Source organism: Calcarisporiella thermophila, assembly GCF_041956535.1.
Source record: "Calcarisporiella thermophila strain CBS 279.70 unplaced genomic scaffold VTP21scaffold_1, whole genome shotgun sequence".
Lineage (NCBI taxonomy): Eukaryota > Fungi > Calcarisporiellomycota > Calcarisporiellomycetes > Calcarisporiellales > Calcarisporiellaceae > Calcarisporiella > Calcarisporiella thermophila.
Genome location: NW_027192191.1, coordinates 1,032,625 through 1,051,556, shown reverse-complemented (window position 1 = coordinate 1,051,556; position 18,932 = coordinate 1,032,625). Strand labels below are relative to the sequence as shown.

The following is an 18,932-nucleotide window of genomic DNA, read 5'->3' as shown; positions in this document are numbered from 1 at the left end:
TAGTAGTAGTAGTAGTAGTAGTAGTAGAGTAGAGAGAGAGAGAGAGAGAGAGAGAGAGAGAAGAGGAGGAGGAGGAGGAAGAAAAGGAGGGAGCCCTACCAAAACAAGGCAAGAGACCTGAAGATATCAAGGAGATATTCGATGACCTCGCTGAACGCCTCAGCAAAACGTCGATTTGAAGCCAGTGACCTCTTCTTATATATATACATATATAAATTACATATATTTCTCGTTTAGAATTTTATCTCCTGTTTTTGGTTTACTAGTAAAGAAAGAGCTAATAGTTAACTCCCTTATCCTCCATCCTCTCCTCATTCCCGACCCCTAGACTTTTTTTGTTTTCTCTCCATTTTTTTCTTTTCATAAAAGAAGACCCGTTTGCTTTCAGTCAAGGATATTCATGTGGCAATATAGGCGTGCTCACTTTCGTAACGAACCTTTCTTTATTATGATAAACAAGCATGGATGACATGAAAATTTCCAACATTTTAAATGAATTTTTGAACCCTTGCACGGAGACGCCCCACGCTTAGTTGATGGGCTGGTTCTCCGGACGGAGAGAGCGCACCGTCTTTCCTGCTCTCCAGATCTCCGACTCGCGGATCTGGCGCAGCTCCTCCTCGAGCTCCTCGCGATAAGTGGGGGTGGAGTTCTTCTCGAGCGAGCGACGGGCTTCCGAGCCGTCCTTGACTTTTTCGTACAGCTCCCTAAAGAGAGGCTTGTTGGCCTTGTGGAAGCGTGGGTACCAATCAAGAGCACCACGCTGGGCTGTTGTAGAGCAGTTGCTGTACATCCAATCCATTCCGTTTTCGCCGATGAGAGGGTAGAGGGACTGGGTGGCTTCTTCAACACATTCATTGAAAGCCTCGCTAGCAGAGTGACCTAACCAAATACCAGAGGTTATACAACAGGTTCAGCCAAGGGGAGTACATCACAGGGGGGGGGGGGACTATACCATTCTCTCTTAGAACTTCGTATTGTGCTAGGAAGAGACCCTGGATGGCGCCCATGAGCACACCGCGCTCACCATACAGGTCCGAATACACCTCCTTTTCAAATGTGGTCTCGTACAAGTATCCAGAGCCAATTCCGACGCCAAGGGCAATAGCGCGTTCCTTGGCCTTTCCAGAGGCATCTTGATACACGGCAAAGGACGAGTTAATGCCACGGCCATTCTGGAAGAGGGTTCGCACCGTCAGCCCAGATCTATATATCAAGAACAGAAACCGATCAGTCCATGGATCCAGTTAGCCCCAACAAATAGAGGGCGTGACAATACCCTTTGGGAGCAACGAGAATCACGTCGATATCCTTTGGTGGCACAACGCCGGTATCCTTGTGATAAATGACCGAGAATCCGTGCGAGAAGTAGAGAGTTTTGCCCTTGGTGAGATGTTTGCTCACATCACCCCAGAGCGTCTTTTGTGAGGCATCGGAGAGCAAGTTCATAATCACGGTGCCCTTAGCACAAGCCTCATCAATAGAGAAGAGGTTCTTTCCGGGAGTCCAACCATCCTCAACGGCCTTGTCCCAGCTGCGGCCAGGACGCAGACCGATAACAACATTGAGGCCATTGTCACGCATATTCAAGCTTTGTCCTCGACCCTGCGGACCATAGCCGAGCACAGCAAAGGTGTCGTTTTTGAAGGTCTCTAGGAGTTTGTCCTTTGGGACATCGGACCGCTCGTAAACAGTCTCTTTCTCGCCTCCAAAATCAAGGGTACGGTAGCCTCGAACCTGAGATTGAATAGGGGCAGCCTAAAGAGAAATAAAAGCACCATTAGGACTTGAACTGAAATGGATCGATGGGACGAGGGAAACCCCACCATAATGCGAGGCGAATATGTGCGTGAAGTGTTCATTGCCAGGGCGGCAAAAGAAGGGCGAATAAAAGGCTGGCGGGTGACATTGCGAGAGAGAGCTCGAAGGAAAAAGCGAGATGCTGCCATTTTGGAAGAGATGTTTGAATCAAAGTGGGAGATAATAGAGTAGAAAACAAGGGTCTTTCGAGAGGAAGAAATGAGTAGGGATAGAGCAAAGCTAGAATGTAAACAGTACAGAAACAAGCGTCTTGGATTTTTTTTTGTTCGATTTTCATACTTTCTCCCTCTTTTTATTTCATTCGAATCAGTCCCCAGATAAGAAAGCGTTTACACGTGACTAACCGAGATCAAGCGCCCTGATTGGCCGATTTATGGATTTGATTTCATCGTTTTTCATCGTTGCTCATGGTGTATCTCTTTTGTTGGCTTTTATTTCGCACCCCGCACACACAAGCATTTGCTGTGCCGGTAGATAAGAAGCGTCGAAAAGCTTAAGCAGCTGCTTATTCCATTCTGCTCTTTCATGCTAACTTCAAGCGCGCTACGCATTCCCCGCCAATGGGTAATATACTGCTCTTTGCTTCTCAGATGCCGAGGCGAGGCGGACATGCTGCAAGCATGGTCTCTCCGCTTCTGAATCGCCTCGGAAAAGATTCCACTCGTAGCTTACATGAGCTCTTGATTCTTATAACCAGGTTGTCCCAAAGCCATGGCTTAAGCATCATACTTCTCTTCCCCTCCTCTCCCGGGCATTCTCCATCTCCCCCTGTTCCCTTAATCAAGACACCCCTGCTAGGCGAAGTCGCAAGCGCCATCTCCCGCTACATAGTTGGCTTAAAACACCCTCTGCTGAAGAGGCTGTCAACAACATCCTCTACAATACTCCGACACAAACCGAAGTTGAGTCGCGCCATGTCCTCAACTGTCTCGTGGAGAACGAACCAGGCGTGCTCAGCCGTGTTTCGGGGGTTCTCGCCGCGAGAGGCTTCAATATCGACAGCTTGGTGGTTGCAAACACCGAGGTGAAGCAGCTGTCGAGGATGACGATCGTGTTGAACGGAAAGGGCGGGATAGTGGAGCAGGCACGGAGACAGCTGGAGGATCTGGTCCCCGTGTGGGCCGTTCTGGACTACAGCCGCACTAAACTTGTTGAGAGGGTTAGGATCATGAATAGGACTGCAGGGCCGTGGATTTGCCTCTGACTAAGCCGTGTTTTTCTCCTCTAGGAACTGCTGCTCATCAAGGTATCTATTCTCGGGCCCGAGTATCTCCACGAGCAAATGGGTGACCAGCACCTTCCTACCTCCTCACAAGAGGAGAACCCCGACATGGCGTCGCAGCACGAGTGGGAGAAGGAGATGAAGACGCAGGCTCCAAGCGAGGTGCTTCACCAGACTTTCTCACACCTGCGCGCCATCACCGAGCTGACCAGGCTCTTCGATGGACGCGTTGTCGATGTATCATCAGACAGCTTGATCGCCGAGCTGTGCGCCAAATCCTCTCGAGTGGATTCGTTCATCAAGCTGCTGCGACCGTTTGGAATTATCGAGTGCGCACGAAGTGGGGTGATGGCCATGCCGCGGTCTCCTGTACACGAGCGGTACGAGCCGCAGGAGGATCATGCAGAGACAGAAGAGGAGGCAGAGATTGACGCAACCATGCTTCCGCCCGGCTAATACAAAACTTCTAACCAAGTTTTCCCATACAAATAAAGATCCCCGATTAACGCAGCTTTTGCATTGCATGCTTGGATTTCAAATCTTTCCAGCCCCTTAATGTAATGAAAATATTTCCATTTTGAAACCGCTAGAATGGTAATATCTCATTAACTTTGTTCATGTTTAGTCATATTTTACCCTCCATTTGTTGACAATAATGGCTTTTTTTTTCTCAGGCGAATTTGCCACCACCAAGACTGGTCAATATAAGTGACTCAGGCTTGCTCGTCACATCGATTCAGCTTTAGGTTTTTTTTTTGCCTAAAGCTAAATAGAGACTAGACAAAACATTTGTGATTTAAAGAATCCTCGACAACCTTTGTTCCTTGCAGATAGAAACTCCTCGGCCAATTCCCGTAAACAATCTCGTTCACCCTCCCTACAGACTATCGCAGTGAGCATTCCGTCGCTAGAATCCGCTCTTAATTCGTTGATAATGTACTGGTGTAAACCCAGAGAGCCACTCTGGAGTAACCACGATTTGGACCCATGTTTCCGTGAGAGGTACGATGAGTTTATTTTTTTTTTCTTTACCTTTTAAGCCTTTCCTTGATATAGTTATGTATTGACACATATCAACTGGAATATATCGGCTGCTCTCGATATTTTCAAATGTAAATCTAAATTCTTTTGTTTTTTTCAGCATTATCGAAGGCTTAATTCCGCTCGTTTACATTGCCGTAACTATATTGGTAATTACACTGCGGTGGATATGGATTAGTGGTTGTTTTGGAATCTGTACACCCGCGTCTGCTGGCTACATGCCACTTGCTACTGATGAGACCCATTCTCAAACCTCCACCATCGTCAGTGCGGAAGACGAAGAGGAGGAGGGCGAAGAGGAAAATGAAGTGCAAGAGGAGCCTAACACGCAGCAGGCGCCGAGAAGACTAAGCTTTGCCGCTACGAAGCCTTACTCTTTGTTCCGGGATAGCTTGAGGTTCTTCCTATCTATTGGCGTCCTCTCCATTAACTTGGCCCTCTTCTTGACTCGTCGGGATAGTACCTCCCACGAGCAAGAGTACAAATTGATTGGTCCGCTAGCCGAGATTATCGTTTGGGTATCTGTCGTGGCTCTTGTTAACATGGCAAATCATTCTATTAACACCTCCATTTTCTTCAAAGTCTTTTGCAACCGTTGCATCGATATTCCACATGTTCCGTTCTCAGCGCTGGATCATCTCTTTTTCGCCTGCGCTCTCTGGCCTTTTCCTGCTCTACTTCCCTATTGCCTATCTACGTCTCCGCTCTCTTGCCTATCACCCAACCACTCAGCCTGAGCTAGTCCTGGCTGGCTTTAATTTTGCATTCTCGTGCATCCTAGCCTACCTGGCATTCACCTCCCAAAAATCGGATCGCCAGCTCCCTAAAAGTCCTTTGGTAGGCTTTTTCCAGAGCTCTCTGTGGTTGTTCTTGTAATGCTCATCTCTATTGCATGCCTTTCTCTTCTAGGGCCGCCCTCCTAACCCAGAAGCCATTGTTTCGATCTCATCTCGAATGCTTTTCAGCTGGCTTAACCCCATGCTTTCTCTAGGAATGAAAAAACCTCTCGATGAGAAGGACGTGTGGGATTTGCGTATGGATTACTTTAAAAACCACTTTCGAATTGATAATTGACGGATTCCTTTTTCTTTATTGACAGGGTCCGACGACAAGGCCAAACCAGTTAGCAAGAGCTTCAAGCACATTAAGTAAGTGTGGCCTAGCAGCGACTATTTAAATAAGCTCACTCACCCTCTCGTGAAAACGTAGGAGGAGGAAATCGCTTACCACTACTATTTTGGTCCACTTCTGGCCGCAGCTTTCAAGCCAAGTGTTCTGGTCGTTCACCAACTCCACCGTTAAGGCGGTGGGGCCCTATTTTTTGAAACAGATCTTGTTTTACCTCGAGAATCGTAAATCGAACACCCCCGAGTTTGCATTCTGGTGCGCAGTTGGCCTCTTGGCTTCTATGTGTTTTAGCTCCATGGCCCAATCCCAAGCCCTCTTCATTGGTCGCCGCATTTGTATCCGGTTGCGGGCCGTGATCGTTAGCGAGATATACGACAAGGCTTTGAGGCGCAGGGATTTGGCAGGTTCCATGCAAAATAGCGCCGCACCCTCCATTGCATCGCGGCAAGGAGATGGTCAAGGAGCCACCTCCTCAAAGAACGTGGGTCGGCCGCAAGAAGAGGAGGAGGATAAAGCAACCCATGGGATGATTGTGAACATGATGTCTGTAGACTCCTTCTCGATATCCGAAATCTGCTCATACCTGTAAGTAAAAAACGAATAGCCTTGGTGGTGTATTAGGGTCCTTACATTGGCATGTCTCTATGATTGTTTCAGGCACACGGTCTATGAAATTCCCATCCTCATTGTCGTCATTGTGGTGTTCCTGTACAAGCTTCTAGGGTGGTCGGCCCTGGCGGGCGTTCTTGTCCTCTTTTTGCTCATGCCCATTAATTACTACTCGACGGTGCTGTATCAGAACATGGAGAACGCTTTGCTAAAGGCTGCAGATAAACGTCTCAAGTGAGCGGGAGCATTTTGAAGTCGATGTTGTCCCTATCTCATGGTGTTTTTTGTTTATTCTAGCCTGATGAACGAGCTTCTCCAAGGAATTCGTACCATTAAGTTTTTTGCATGGGAGTCGCAGTTTATGGAGCGTGTCGAAGCGACCCGTCAAGCCGAGATCACCCAGCTGGTCAGTCGACCTCCAGCGCCCATAGAGGCTTCATACGAATCTTAACTCTAACGGATTCTGATTTGCTTGCCCAATAGTATGTCCGCCTCCGCATCTTCGCATTTTGGGAGGCGCTCTACTGGGGCACTCCGGCCTTCGTCACTCTCTCCACCTTCCTTTGTTACACGAAGATTGCCGGTCACGAACTCACCGCCAGCACGCTCTTTACCGCGTTGGCTCTTTTCAACATGCTTCGTGATCCCCTCAATATGTTGCCTTCGGTTGTTGCCGACATTGTTCGCGCAAAGGTCTCCCTCGATCGTGTGAACGGATTTCTACAAGAGGAGGAGACCGAGAAATACCGGCAATTGCGCCGCCCCTTAGATCTGGCTAAAGATCCTGCGATTGGATTTAGAGATGCAACTTTCCGATGGGGAGGCGACAAGGAGATCGCCGCCAGCCCCAGCGGAGCAAAGGGGTTGTTTGAACTGCGGGATTTGAACATCGAGTTCCCCGTTGGAGAGCTAACGCTTGTGATTGGGCCGACGGGTGCAGGAAAAACGAGCTTGATCATGGCCCTGTTGGGAGAAATGAACGTGGTCAAGGGGGAGACCTTCTTGCCAGACAAGAGCACCCCTCCTCATCCCAAGATGAGTCCCGGGTATCATAGCGGAATCGCCTACGTCGCCCAATCGGCATGGCTTCAGAATTCCACGATAAGGTAATCTATGATCTCTCTCTTGGTTAGCCGAGCCAATACTAATTGCAACTGCTCCGATGGAACGGTAGGGATAACATTCTCTTTGGTCAGCCGTTCGAGCAGGACCGCTATGATCGAGTGGTCGAGGCTTGTGCTTTGAAGCGTGATCTCGAAATTCTGGAAGCGGGTGATCAAACTGAGATTGGCGAGAAGGGCATCACCCTCTCGGGTGGCCAGAAACAGCGGGTTTCTCTCGCTCGCGCCGTGTACTCTCGCGCGGGTCATGTCCTCATGGACGATTGTCTGTCGGCCGTGGATGCGCATACCGCCAAGTGGATTTACGAGAACTGCCTTCAGGGTGAGCTGATGAAAGGACGCACCTGCATTCTCGTGACCCACGCGGTCGGGCTGTGTCTTCCCGGAGCCAGGAAGATCGTCGTCGTCAATAATGGTAGAGTCGTTGCCAATGGCACCGCTGAGGAACTCTTGGATGCCGGTGTCTTAAGCGAGGATATTCTCCTGGAACGGCAGAATTTGGAGGAGGACTCCGTGCCGACGCCCGACGAGGTCACCGCGGAAGAAATTTTGGCTGGAGGAAAGGACGCCGCTCAGCAGGATCAACTCGAAAAGCAGCAAATGAAAGGGAAGGACGTGCAAGCTGCCCATACGGCATCCTCGTCCACCACCTCGGTCAACACGAACGTGGATACCAAGACGGGTAACGGGCGCCTGATTCAAGAGGAGGAGAGGGCCAAAGGGAAGGTGAAGTGGTCGGTCTATGTCAACTACTTTAGAGCCGTTGGGGGTCCAGGATTTTGGGTCTTTATGCTCTCGCTCCTGGCCTTCACTCAGGTATGCTATTTCGCCCAGGACTATTGGTTGAAACTGTGGGCCCAGGCCTATAACTCGCCCGTCGGCCAAGCCTTCGTCAACACCTTGTCCACTCTGGCTTTTGTGATTCCGCCCGCCATGTACTTTGGGGTAGAGCCCGATTGGACAGCAAAAGCGTCGGCCTATCTTGGTGACTACGGCTCCTCCGATGCGCATGTGTCCAATATCGCGGACCAGGAGGTGGATGTGGACTACTATCTCAAAGTGTATCGTGAGTAACACCGTCTCTTCGATGCCTTGGGAGTATCGTTCATATCATGCTCACTCTCTGTTTCTTCTCTTTCAAATTTAGTCGGCATCTCCCTGATGTCCATCTCGCTCTATACCATCCGCTACATCCTACTAGCTTGGGGCGCGGTCTACGCCTCACGCATCCTGCACCACCGACTCCTTGTCCGTGTCATGAACGCCCCGCTGCGATTTTTCGACACCACTCCCATTGGCCGCATAGTAAATCGTTTCTCGAAAGATATGCAGACGATTGATCAGGAGGTCATGAATGGCATCGGCATCTTCCTGGTCGAGATCGCTGCCTGCATCACCGTCCTCGCGGTTATCATCACGATCACACCCAGCTTCCTGATTTTCGCCCTCGGAATCCTGTTCAGCTATGTGATGGTGTGCATGTACTACTTGCGCACGTCTCGCGAGCTGAAGCGGATCGAGTCGGTGACGAGGTCCCCCATATTCTCGCATTTTGGCGAGACTCTCATGGGCGTCACCACCATCCGCGCCTACGGGATGGAGCACCGCTTCCGTGCGGAGAACCTGAACCGCATCGACGCCACCAACCGCCCCTTCTTCTATCTGTGGGCGGCGAATCGTTGGCTTTCGATCCGCACCGACATCCTTGGCGCTGCCATCGCCTTCATCGCCGCCATCGTGATCCTCTTCGGCTTTGACAGCTTCGACCCCGGTCTAGCTGGCCTGTCGCTCTCCTACTCCATCACCTTCACCGACCACGCCTTGTGGTTGATGCGCTTCTACAGTCAAAACGAGATTAACATGAACTCGTGCGAGCGGCTGGAGGAGTATCTGAGCATTGAGCAGGAGCCTGCGGCCGTCGTCGAGGGGAACCGGCCGCCGGCTGATTGGCCCCACCGTGGAGAAGTGGTGGTGAAGGATCTTGTCCTGCGATATGCGCCCGAGAACCCCCCCGTGCTCCGAGGGCTGACGTTCCGGATCGAAGGCGGGGAAAAGGTCGCGGTAGTGGGAAGGACGGGGGCCGGAAAAGTAAGTCTCACCCCCTCCCTTTCATTCACACGCGTGCATACACGCGTGCTCTCTCTCTCTCTCATATTTTTGGTATTTTTCTCGATCCCTAACCCCTTTCCCTTCTCCCCCTACTCTACTAGTCAACCCTCGCCAGCGCCTTCTTCCGCTTCATGGAGTTCGAGGGCAGCATTTGTATCGATGGGATCGACATTTCCAAGATAGGCCTGCGCGATCTCCGCTCCTCCCTCACCATCATTCCCCAGGACCCTGTTCTCTTCATGGGCACGGTGAGAAACAACCTGGATCCTTTTGGCGAGCATACCGACGCCGCCCTCTATACCGCTCTAAGACGTGTGCATCTGATCGGTGCCACCTCCGAGGAAGATGCGGCCGACAACGACAGCGCCATCAATCCCTTCACCAACCTGGAGAGCCCGGTCTCCGAACAGGGAGTGAACCTCTCCCAGGGTCAGCGCCAGGTAAGCCTCCCCGAGAATAGAGTTGCTTAGGGGTCCCCTCATCCACCTTTCTCTCCTCTCTTCCTGCAGCTGGTCGGTTTGGCCCGAGCCCTTCTCCGACAGAATCGCGTTATCATCCTCGACGAGGCAACCGCCTCCGTGGACCATGAGACGGATGCACGCATCCAGCGCACCATCCGCGAGGAGTTCACGGCCGCAACGCTGATCTGTATCGCTCATCGGCTGCGCACCATCATTGACTACGATCGCGTCTTTGTGATGGACCATGGCCACATCGTCGAGGTGGGGTCCCCCCGCGAGCTCATCCACAACGAGAGCGGCGTCTTCCGGTCGATGTGCGAGCGCAGCGGGGAGATGGAGGTGTTGTTAGATATGATTGGCCGCAAAGCAGAGTCGTCATGATATGTTTATTGTCTTCATTGCCGCCCTATTCCCCTCTCCCCTCGTATAGAATTTATTATTTGAATTGACACTTTTATTGTATTGCTTATTGGAATTAATATGTTCGCTTGTGCTTATTACTTTCAAAATGATTTTCCAGATTGGCCTCCCGATTTGATACAAGAGGTGAAAATATATTCCCATGTTCTATAACTCAACGAATGGGCTTACGCGTGGGGGTGCGTCCACTGCATGAAGCGGGGAAGAGATGCTACTTCGGAAAGCATTTGGGAGCTTCCACAATGAATCAGACAGAATCAGAGATATAGAAATAAGAATTTTAAAATTTGATTGGTTAGACCATTTAGCTGTGAATCTTTATTAATTAGAACTAATAATTAAAAATGTGAGCTCTAAGATGGGCATCTTAGAGCTCACATTTTTAGTTTAACCGATTCACAAGCACTTGTAGTTGCTTTCCATAAACCACCACCAAAACTTATCACTTCCTCTATAGGTTTTTCTTTATTTACTAACTTACCTTAATAAAATACTAATACTTAATATTTACCTCCATATTTACTTTAATTTATTAATTATATTTAATACATAACCAAATTCTTAGCATGATGCTTACTTCAGGTCCTACTCTAAATCCCTATAATCTATTCAGTTTTGCTAGCGGCATTTTTATCCGCTCTTAAACTCCCTGGTACTTAGTTAAGTAGGATAGAGAGGTTTGCAACAGTGTTTGAGGGTAGAGAAGAACCTCAAAGGAGGAAAGGTTTTGGCTGACCAGCAATTAAAATTTACTTCTCTAAGGAAATCAATCGTTTTTCCCGAACCTTTATCCTGGCCAGGAATTTTTCCCATAAAATGTATGAAGAAATGCAAGTCAAGGAGACCTCCAAGGGAGCGGGGTGGCATTCCCAGCTTCAACCATATCCCCCTTAGGTTCCAGTGTAAATTTTGATTACCTGAATCCATTTTTTCTTCTTTGACCCCACGCTCTCTTTACCTCCTATCTACCAATAATTTGTAACGAATCCAAAAATGTAAAGCAAAGAAGCGTAAAAATGATTTCGAGTATATATATTCTTGATAATGTATTTTTTTAAAGAAATAATAATGCTGATGCAGAGAGTTCTGATTTTCCAAAATCTAAATACGCCATGTCTGATCAAACTCCCATTTTATTAGAGTAGGTCAGTAAATAAAGAAAAGCTTGCTAAAGGAAGAATAGTTTTGAAGATACTTCTTGGAAAACAACTACAAGCGATTGTGGATTGATTGCATTAAAAATAACTCTTTTAGTGTTATATCAAAAACTTCAAGAGCTAATAGTTCTACGAATATCCATCCTAGAGCTCTCATTTTTAGTGCAATCGATTCACAATCGCTTGTGGTTGCTTTCCAAAAATCATCCTCAAACCTATTCTTCCTCTAATAGGCTTTTCTTTATTTACTAACCTATCTTAATAAAATGCTAACTCTTATCCTAATGTGTGGAATTTCTCTCAAACATCGACTTCCACAAAGCGCTAGCGTGAAGAATATATGGCAACTTTCTCCTTCAATTGCTCGAGTCGATCTTTATCCTCTTCGGTAGCTACTCGTTCACAAAGTTCTACCTCTCCTGCGAAACAATTTCCGGTGCAACCATTATGAATTTCTCGCTGTATACGGCGCAGATTATCGGGATTCCTCTTGCCTTCGACGCACACCTCGCACATAACAGTTTACTTGCACGCTTTCTTAAAGTTCTTCGGAATTGGAGAATAAATTTTGACTTAGAGATCTTGAAATCGGGATGAGAAATTTTAAATCTCTTGAAGATGTTCAGCTTTGTATCGTTCAAATACCGAACCTGGATATATCTCTCACCAACATACCCTTCGTCAACCTCTTTCTCTAGCTCATCTCCTCTCTTTCTTTTCAGAACTCTATTAGTAGCAATCCGAGATGACTTCATAAGAAATTCCAAGACAGCTTTGGCACTAATAATCAGGCATAATTAAGAATACGCAAAAATAGTAATAAGATTCTCTGAAGTAATATTCACTTGGTTTACGCTTCGCTACTCGCTTTGTTTCTAGAGTGGGAGTTGAAGCATTCTGTTTATTCGACTGGCCCTCATTCAGTCGTGTACTGTCCGTATATAATAGATAATCGCAAATTAGTAGAAATTAAATAATGGTTTGTAAGCTCGACACTAACTTGAGAAGTAGAAGATGCAGATTTCGAATCAACTACCCGAGCAGTAAGCGATTTGTTATTATCAAGCCTAAAACCCAGCCGCCTTAGAAATTCCCGGGGTAACTTCTCAGAAACTACAGAATACAGCTTTTTTCTTAACTTATTACTTTCACCTCTCTGTAGGACAGCATGTTGACTTAGTATGTTGATTAGGATTATCTGTGTGTTCCAGCAAATGAGTATACAAAAAAATTCCATTTCTAGAATGAAAAAATAATTGAGCAATGCTGTCCAATTACTCTTTGTAAGCAAGAGAAGATGAAGTCTCTTTTAAAGTCACCTTGCCATTGTAGCATTTAGCAAGAAACAAGGTCAAAACTGAGAAATAAAACGGGGAACGGAAGTCGAAAGAATTGCCACAATCAAGATAAAATTAAGACATAGTAGATCTATAAGTTGGTATAAATTCGGTATAAAATTTGGGATGAAAAGTTGAAGAAAGCAAAACAAAAGTATTCGAGAACAATTGCTTTGGTTAGCAAATTTTTAAAGATATATTAACCGTTGCAGATATTTCTGAAACTCTGATTCTCCAATTTCTAAATCCAGTATATCTGCTCATTCACGCTAAGCACTCTTTGCATGCCTCTCATCCTTGAAAAACTAAAGAGCAATCTTGAAGGATGAATTGGCTTTAAGCTGAGAAGATTGGGAAAGACACCAAGTTGCTTTGATTTTTAAAGTAGCAAATCCACTAAGTAACCATTATGATGACATAAAAAACTCATAGCTTTTATTCAAGAGTTTATTCAATTCATCGGAGGTATTCAAAGAAAAAAAAAAACAAAATACAAAAAAAAAAGATACTTTTGAGTCGTGAATTCGCTTTTTTGGATGAAAGGCGATTCAGAACAAAAGCGGCGAAATGAAAAAAAAGAAAAAAAGATAAGGTATTACAAGGTCTTTATCTATAAAATCAAAAAGGAAAAAAATGGATGAATACACTTAAGCCTCTATAAATTTTTAACTTAGTGCTTCTTTGCGTCTTGGAGAGCAGAGATAGCAGTTGAGACAAGCACAGCTTTGCGGATCTTATCGCGGATGCGACGGACCTCGGCGCGGTTCCTGGCCTCCTCCTGGCGCTTGGCGAGCTTGGCACGGCGACCAGCGGTGGGCAGGAAGGCGACGGTGCGCTCGAAGGTCCAGTGACGGAACATCTGCACCTTGACGAAGTCGAGGACAAACATGTACACAAACGAGATAACCATGACCACAACACCCCAACCCCAACCAATAGGCGCAACATGCTGGCCAGAGCCGAAGGCGCCATAGATGGACATGAACATGGCAAAGATTTGGGTGGCGATAATGACGACGGAGAAGACGAGCGAGGGCATGTTCTGCCAGATGTAGCCAGGGATACGAGTAGAGAAGATGACGAAGTGAGGGCAGGAGGAAATGTGCAAATACATGATACCCTGGAGCTCGCCACCGTTGACTTGGAAGACGTCGCGGGCAATGTAGAAGTGAGCAAAGGACATGCAGGCAAGCAACACACCCAACACGGTGGACATGATGAGGAGCTGTCCAATGCGCCACTTGTCGGGTTTCTGAGAGATCTGAGCATTGTCCCAAGCAATCACAATGGTGGCGGCGTCGTTCAACAAGCAGATGAGAATGAGGAGCAGAGGAGTCATCTCCCAGCGTTCAATAAGGGTGATCAAGAAGAAGAAGATCAAGAAGTGGATGGTGGAGGTGATACGGTAGAGGGCATAGGAACGCATGCGCTGGAAGATGGCACGAGAGCACTTGATACCGTCGACGATGGTGGAAAGACCAGGGGCAAGCAGGACAATATCGGCAGCAGAGCGAGCGGCGTCAGTGCAGCCATGGACGGCAATACCGACGTTGGCCTTCTTGAGAGCGGGGGCATCGTTCACACCATCACCAGTCATACCAACAAGGAGACCCTTCTTCTGGAGGAGCTCGACCACACGGTACTTGTGTTCGGGAATTACCTGGGCGAAACCGTCGGCGCGCTGGCAGTGCTCAGTTACCTCGTGCTCGGACTTGTTGGGGTCCACAAGGTGGTTGGCATCGAGGATGACACGTTGCATACCGAGACGCTGGGCAACTTCCTTGGCAATGATGAGCTGATCACCAGTAATCATCTTGACGTTGACACCCATGGCCTCGCACTCGGCGATGGTTTGGGCAGAGTCGGGACGCGGGGGATCGAGGAGGGAAATCATACCAACAAGCTCGTACTTCTCAATATCACCAGGGATAGTGCGGGCAACACCGAGGGCACGGAGACCACGGCGGGCAAGAGCGTTCACGGCGCGAACAGCATCGTCATTACCACCCACCAACTTGATGATCACTTGAGGAGCACCCTTGGCGACCTTGAAGACCTCATTCTGGGCGGTGTTGGCCACGGTGGCCTGGGTCATCTTGGTAACGGGGTTGAAGGGCAAGAAGGAGGTGACCTTGTAGCCAGGAACCTCGTGCTTGCTGGGGCGGTTCTTCAGGATCTCGAGCTGGTCTTCAGCGGCACGGCGGACGGCAGACTCGATCGGGTCGTTTGCTCCAGGCTCGGCGGCGAGATAAGAGTAGAGGAGAATGTCATCAGAGGTGAAGCCGGAGCAGAGGTAGGGCTCGTCGAAGGTCAACTCATTGAGGGTGAGGGTACCGGTCTTGTCGGAGCAGAGGACGGAAACAGAGGCCATCTCCTCAACGGCAGTAAGACGCTTGACAATGACCTGCTTGGCAGCAAGTTGCTTGGCACCGAAGGCCATGGTCACGGACATGACAGTGGGGAGACCGACGGGGATGGCAGCAATGGTGAGCACGAGAATCTTGGAGAGCGACTCGAGTGGCTTCTCAGCATGCGAGATACCAAGGAGGTAGCCAAGCAGAATCAAGACCATGACGACGGTGATGATGATGAGAACGTTACCGATGCGGTTGATGATCTTCTGGAAATGGCCCTCCTCGGTGGTGATGGAGATAAGGTTAGCGGCACGACCGATGAAGGTGCGGCTGCCGGTCTTGGTGACGACGGCCATCTGCTGACCCTGCTTGACGACGGACGAGGAGTACACGGTGCTACCCTTGTTCTTCTGGACGGGGAGCGATTCACCGGTGAGAGCGGACTGGTCGATGTGGAGGTCACCCTCGGTGGCCTCACCGTTGACACCAATACCAAGGAGACGAGCATCGGCAGGGATAATGTCACCGAGACGGAGCACGATCACATCACCGGGCACGAGGAGGGTGGACTCGAGTTCGACCAAGTTACCATCACGCCACACCTTGGACTTGAGGGCAAGGTTCTGCTTGAGGGCGTCGAGGGCGCTCTCGGCCTTGGACTCCTCAATGAAACCGATCAGAGCATTGACGAAGAGAAGACCGAGGATGATACCGAAGTCGGGCCAGTCCTGGGTCACGGCGGCAAGAATACAGGCGATTTCAATCAGGTAGGCAATGGCGCCAGTGAAGAAGCGGAGGAACTTAATGATGGGATTGGTCTTCTTCTCCACAAGCTCGTTGCGGCCGAAGGTGGCGAGACGCTCGGCGGCCTCCTCGGAGGTCAGACCCTTGCTGGGGTCAGTGTGGAGCAGCTCCTCGAGCTCGGGCGGGATATCGTCCTCGTGCTCGATGTGCTCGACCTCCTCGAACTCGACGTTGCCGACCTTCTTATCGGCGGCCTGAGCCTCGATGGCCTCGCTAGTCTGGTGCGGTTGTTCTTCTATCTTTTTGTCTTCCGACATTCCTTTTTCGTCCAATATAACCACAGATAAAAAAGACTATTCACGGAAAATGAGTATATACAGCAAATATAGTAGGAGTGGGGGGAAAGAAGAGAGGAAATAGAGGCTCCTTCTTAGAAGAGTATTCACAAGCTTCCCTCTACAAAGGGGGGGAATTATTTGCTAATGGAGGCAAAGCGTAAACAAGGAGGTTAGCGCCGGGTCGCCAATTGCGGAATGTAAACAAACAAAGCCAGAGGGCGGGGGGGAGGACGCCATTCCGGTTTTGCGAGAAACCTACCAAGTTTATAGAGAGAAAAACACCGCTGTTGAGCTGCCGTTAGAGGCTATCGCTCATTAGACTAGACGAGAGTAGAAGGGGGGGGGAGTATAAACAAAGGGAGCGAAGGGAGGAAAAAGAAGTTGGGGAGGGGAAGGGGGGGAGAGGGGGTGGAGGTTGGGCGGCCTTTATATCGCGCGAAGCTTGGGTGGCACGGAGAGGAAGAACAAAGGACCGTGTGTCCGACCTAAATCCAAGTCACCAATCGCGTTGGCGCAATGCTGACTCCTACCCAATATTTAGATTGTTTCGGTTAAACCTTCGCTACTGGCCATGTGGCAGTGAAACGCTAATGAGTTTTTTAGCAAATCTCTTTAACTTTTCTCAAAACTCACGAAAATCCCCCCAATCCGACCCGAGCAACATTATTCATGGCCAGGCTCTCCTCATTAGCTGCGCGGCCCCCTGCTCGTTCTTCCGGGCCTTGCTGCCTGACTGGTGGTGCCGGCTTTGCTTTCCGGATCAAACGGGGGGCGCGCGCAGTCCCACGGCCCCCTCTTGGCCCGTCCTCGCGGCCTCGCCCCCCCCCCCCCGTCCTGCTGCTTTTTCCTTTCTTGCCCAGGCCTCCCCCTCCCCCATCTCCCATCCGTTTTCTGTATAGAGACGGGGGAAATTAATTTCGCAAGGGTGAAATTGGCTCAATCGCCCTAGGCCTGATCCAACCCCAATTGCAAATAGGATAGTGGAAAGCCTTTTTTCCTTTTGGACGGACACACATTATGCGGATTTCAACTTCCGTTTTATTATCGTGCTCTTAAAATTTTGGAAACACACCTCGCGTTACCGAAAATTTTTTTTTGCTTGTTGTGTAAACAAACTCCTCACCCGCTGCTCTACTCAGAATAGTTTAGTGGCTGATTTTCCCGCCGATGTCCTCTGTGCTTAACAAACAAACCCGGCCGAGTCTTATTCCTGGCCCCAGTGGCGGCCGCCGCCCCCCCTCACCCGCGCCCTGGATGCCGGCCGGCCCCCTCTGACCATTGAGCCCGTGGCCCCAATGCAAAGCTAGTTGCAGTTAGTCTTTCCCCTGCCCCACATGCAACGCGGCTTCTGTGTTTGGCAGCCGCAGCGTCATGGGGGCCAACCCCCCCCCCCGCATAGACGCAGCGGTATAGGGTTGCATGGCTAAAAGTTTCCATCCCCCTATCCGCAGCCATGACATCGTCCAGGCGATTTGTCAGGGCGAAATCCCGGCCGGCGATGTAAAGAAGTTTAGAAATTTAGTAGGCCCAACACCCGCACCAATGACCCTTGGGCCTGTGAGAGTTAAGCTCTGAATGACCAAAATGAGGTGATTCGCCGCTGCTTCCCCTCGCCCCTAGTCCTCATAAGCATTTTCCTTTTTGTTCGGGTTGTCCGAATCGGCAGGCGGCTCTTTGGGACGCTGGGTGGGAGCGCCGGCCTTGTGGGGTCATATTGATCTCGGCAAATTGCGCTCGCTGTGCCGAAAGCAGCTACAAACAATTCGGGTTCACCCTCGCCTCACCCACCCCACCTCTTCCTCCTTAATTCAGCCGGATCCTGTCAGGTTTCATCCTCCCTGCTGCACCGCCCTGCGGACGGCCACTCCTGGTCTCGCAGGCCCCTCGGCACCCTCCCCCCCGTGGACTGATCTGTGTTCATTCCCGGCCCCATCTTATCCATCTAATCCGTCTTTCCCCCCCCTTTTTTAATCCCTCGTTGCACAAGCGTACATGATCCCGAGGATTGCGTCAGTGTCTGCCTGTGAGGGCTGTATTTGAATTCAAATAATTTACCGGCTTTATCAAAGAGATCGATGACATGATAGCGGAAGGCATGGGGGGAGGGGAGGATCTCGGAGGGCTCTTGGAAACAAACACAGAGCATAGCCGCTGTGTTTGTTCCCAGCACAACGGTTTTTTTAATTTTTTTAAACTTTTTTAACTTTGGTAGCTGTCACAATGGGGTGTACATTATATCATGAACGGAACCCGAGCGTACTGCACATCATGTGGCCATCCTCCAGAGGCTACAGGCCTATCTGATAGCATAATGCTAATAGGCCCAAGCGAGTCTCTTTAAGCAATGCTGGAGAACATAAAATGCACAACGCGCCTCCCACCCTGGAACGTGAGACAGTTGGGCCGAGGGGGCTCAACCCTTGAAACCACCGTCACATTGCTTTGTCGAAGGCGCTGCCCCCCCCCCCCACCCCTCCAATATGCCGGGAGATGGTTCATTCACGCGTCCCGTTGGGCCTACAGAGTTATTATTAGATGCATAATGTTCTATTAAAGAAGAAGTGACCTTCTCTTGGAAATGTTCTCTACTCATTTAAGCTTAGATTTCCTTGTGCGCCCCCAGAATCCAGCTCCGTCTAGCCCAATTTCTTCCCTCCCCCCCCCCCCTCCCCTCATTCATCACAAATAAATTGCTTCTATTAAGTCTTAATACCGGATGCTTCCATAATCCGGAAATTGGCTGTTTCACCCTCAAACATAATAGTCGGTTGGAGATTGTCTATCCTCACAACCCATCCTAGAGGTCGCATGCCCATCTCTTTCCTATTTCCATCGTTGTGTGCCCCACGTCTGTTCCCCCTGGGAGGGGGGGGAAGAGGGAAGGGGGGTGTGGCTCATTTGCTTGTTGCTGCTCCTATTCAAAATCCGCCCCTTTCATTTAATTTTTTGTGTCCATTCTCACGTTATCAAAATTTGGCTATCGCTCTCCTCTCTCAAATATAGAGAAAGTGGCGGTTAGGATCCATCGGATGCTGACGTCGCAAGCACCCAACGGTGCCGTGACTTTGAC

General features: G+C 49.4%; 5 protein-coding genes across 5 annotated transcripts; 2 read left to right on the top strand and 3 right to left on the bottom strand.

Annotated features, from left to right (window-relative positions):
* Window positions 1–529: 529 nt before the first annotated feature.
* VTP21DRAFT_439 (uncharacterized protein) lies at window positions 530–1,949 on the bottom strand (the record flags this gene model as incomplete). The annotated part of the gene is made up of 4 exons (XM_069394795.1): window positions 530–882; window positions 956–1,206; window positions 1,280–1,758; window positions 1,827–1,949. 4 exons carry the CDS (start codon window positions 1,947–1,949, stop codon window positions 530–532), a joined length of 1,206 nt encoding a protein of 401 aa, XP_069256818.1.
* Window positions 1,950–2,346: 397 nt separating this feature from the next.
* On the top strand, window positions 2,347–3,499 carry VTP21DRAFT_438 (uncharacterized protein; the record flags this gene model as incomplete). The annotated part of the gene is made up of 3 exons (XM_069394784.1): window positions 2,347–2,385; window positions 2,519–2,980; window positions 3,050–3,499. The coding sequence occupies 3 exons, from the start codon at window positions 2,347–2,349 to the stop codon at window positions 3,497–3,499; spliced, it is 951 nt and encodes a 316-aa protein (XP_069256817.1).
* A 478-nt stretch (window positions 3,500–3,977) lies between these two features.
* VTP21DRAFT_437 (uncharacterized protein) lies at window positions 3,978–9,893 on the top strand (the record flags this gene model as incomplete). Its single annotated transcript, XM_069394773.1, has 13 exons — window positions 3,978–4,045; window positions 4,185–4,602; window positions 4,667–4,921; window positions 4,994–5,117; window positions 5,184–5,232; window positions 5,294–5,797; window positions 5,870–6,055; window positions 6,119–6,227; window positions 6,305–6,927; window positions 6,996–8,008; window positions 8,090–9,030; window positions 9,153–9,491; window positions 9,561–9,893. The coding sequence occupies 13 exons, from the start codon at window positions 3,978–3,980 to the stop codon at window positions 9,891–9,893; spliced, it is 4,962 nt and encodes a 1,653-aa protein (XP_069256816.1).
* Window positions 9,894–13,096: 3,203 nt separating this feature from the next.
* Window positions 13,097–15,841, bottom strand: VTP21DRAFT_436 (uncharacterized protein; the record flags this gene model as incomplete). The annotated part of the gene is made up of 1 exon (XM_069394762.1): window positions 13,097–15,841. One exon carries the CDS (start codon window positions 15,839–15,841, stop codon window positions 13,097–13,099), a length of 2,745 nt encoding a protein of 914 aa, XP_069256815.1.
* Window positions 15,842–15,877: 36 nt separating this feature from the next.
* VTP21DRAFT_435 (uncharacterized protein) lies at window positions 15,878–16,746 on the bottom strand (the record flags this gene model as incomplete). Its single annotated transcript, XM_069394751.1, has 3 exons — window positions 15,878–16,003; window positions 16,122–16,146; window positions 16,496–16,746. 3 exons carry the CDS (start codon window positions 16,744–16,746, stop codon window positions 15,878–15,880), a joined length of 402 nt encoding a protein of 133 aa, XP_069256814.1.
* Window positions 16,747–18,932: the final 2,186 nt, after the last annotated feature.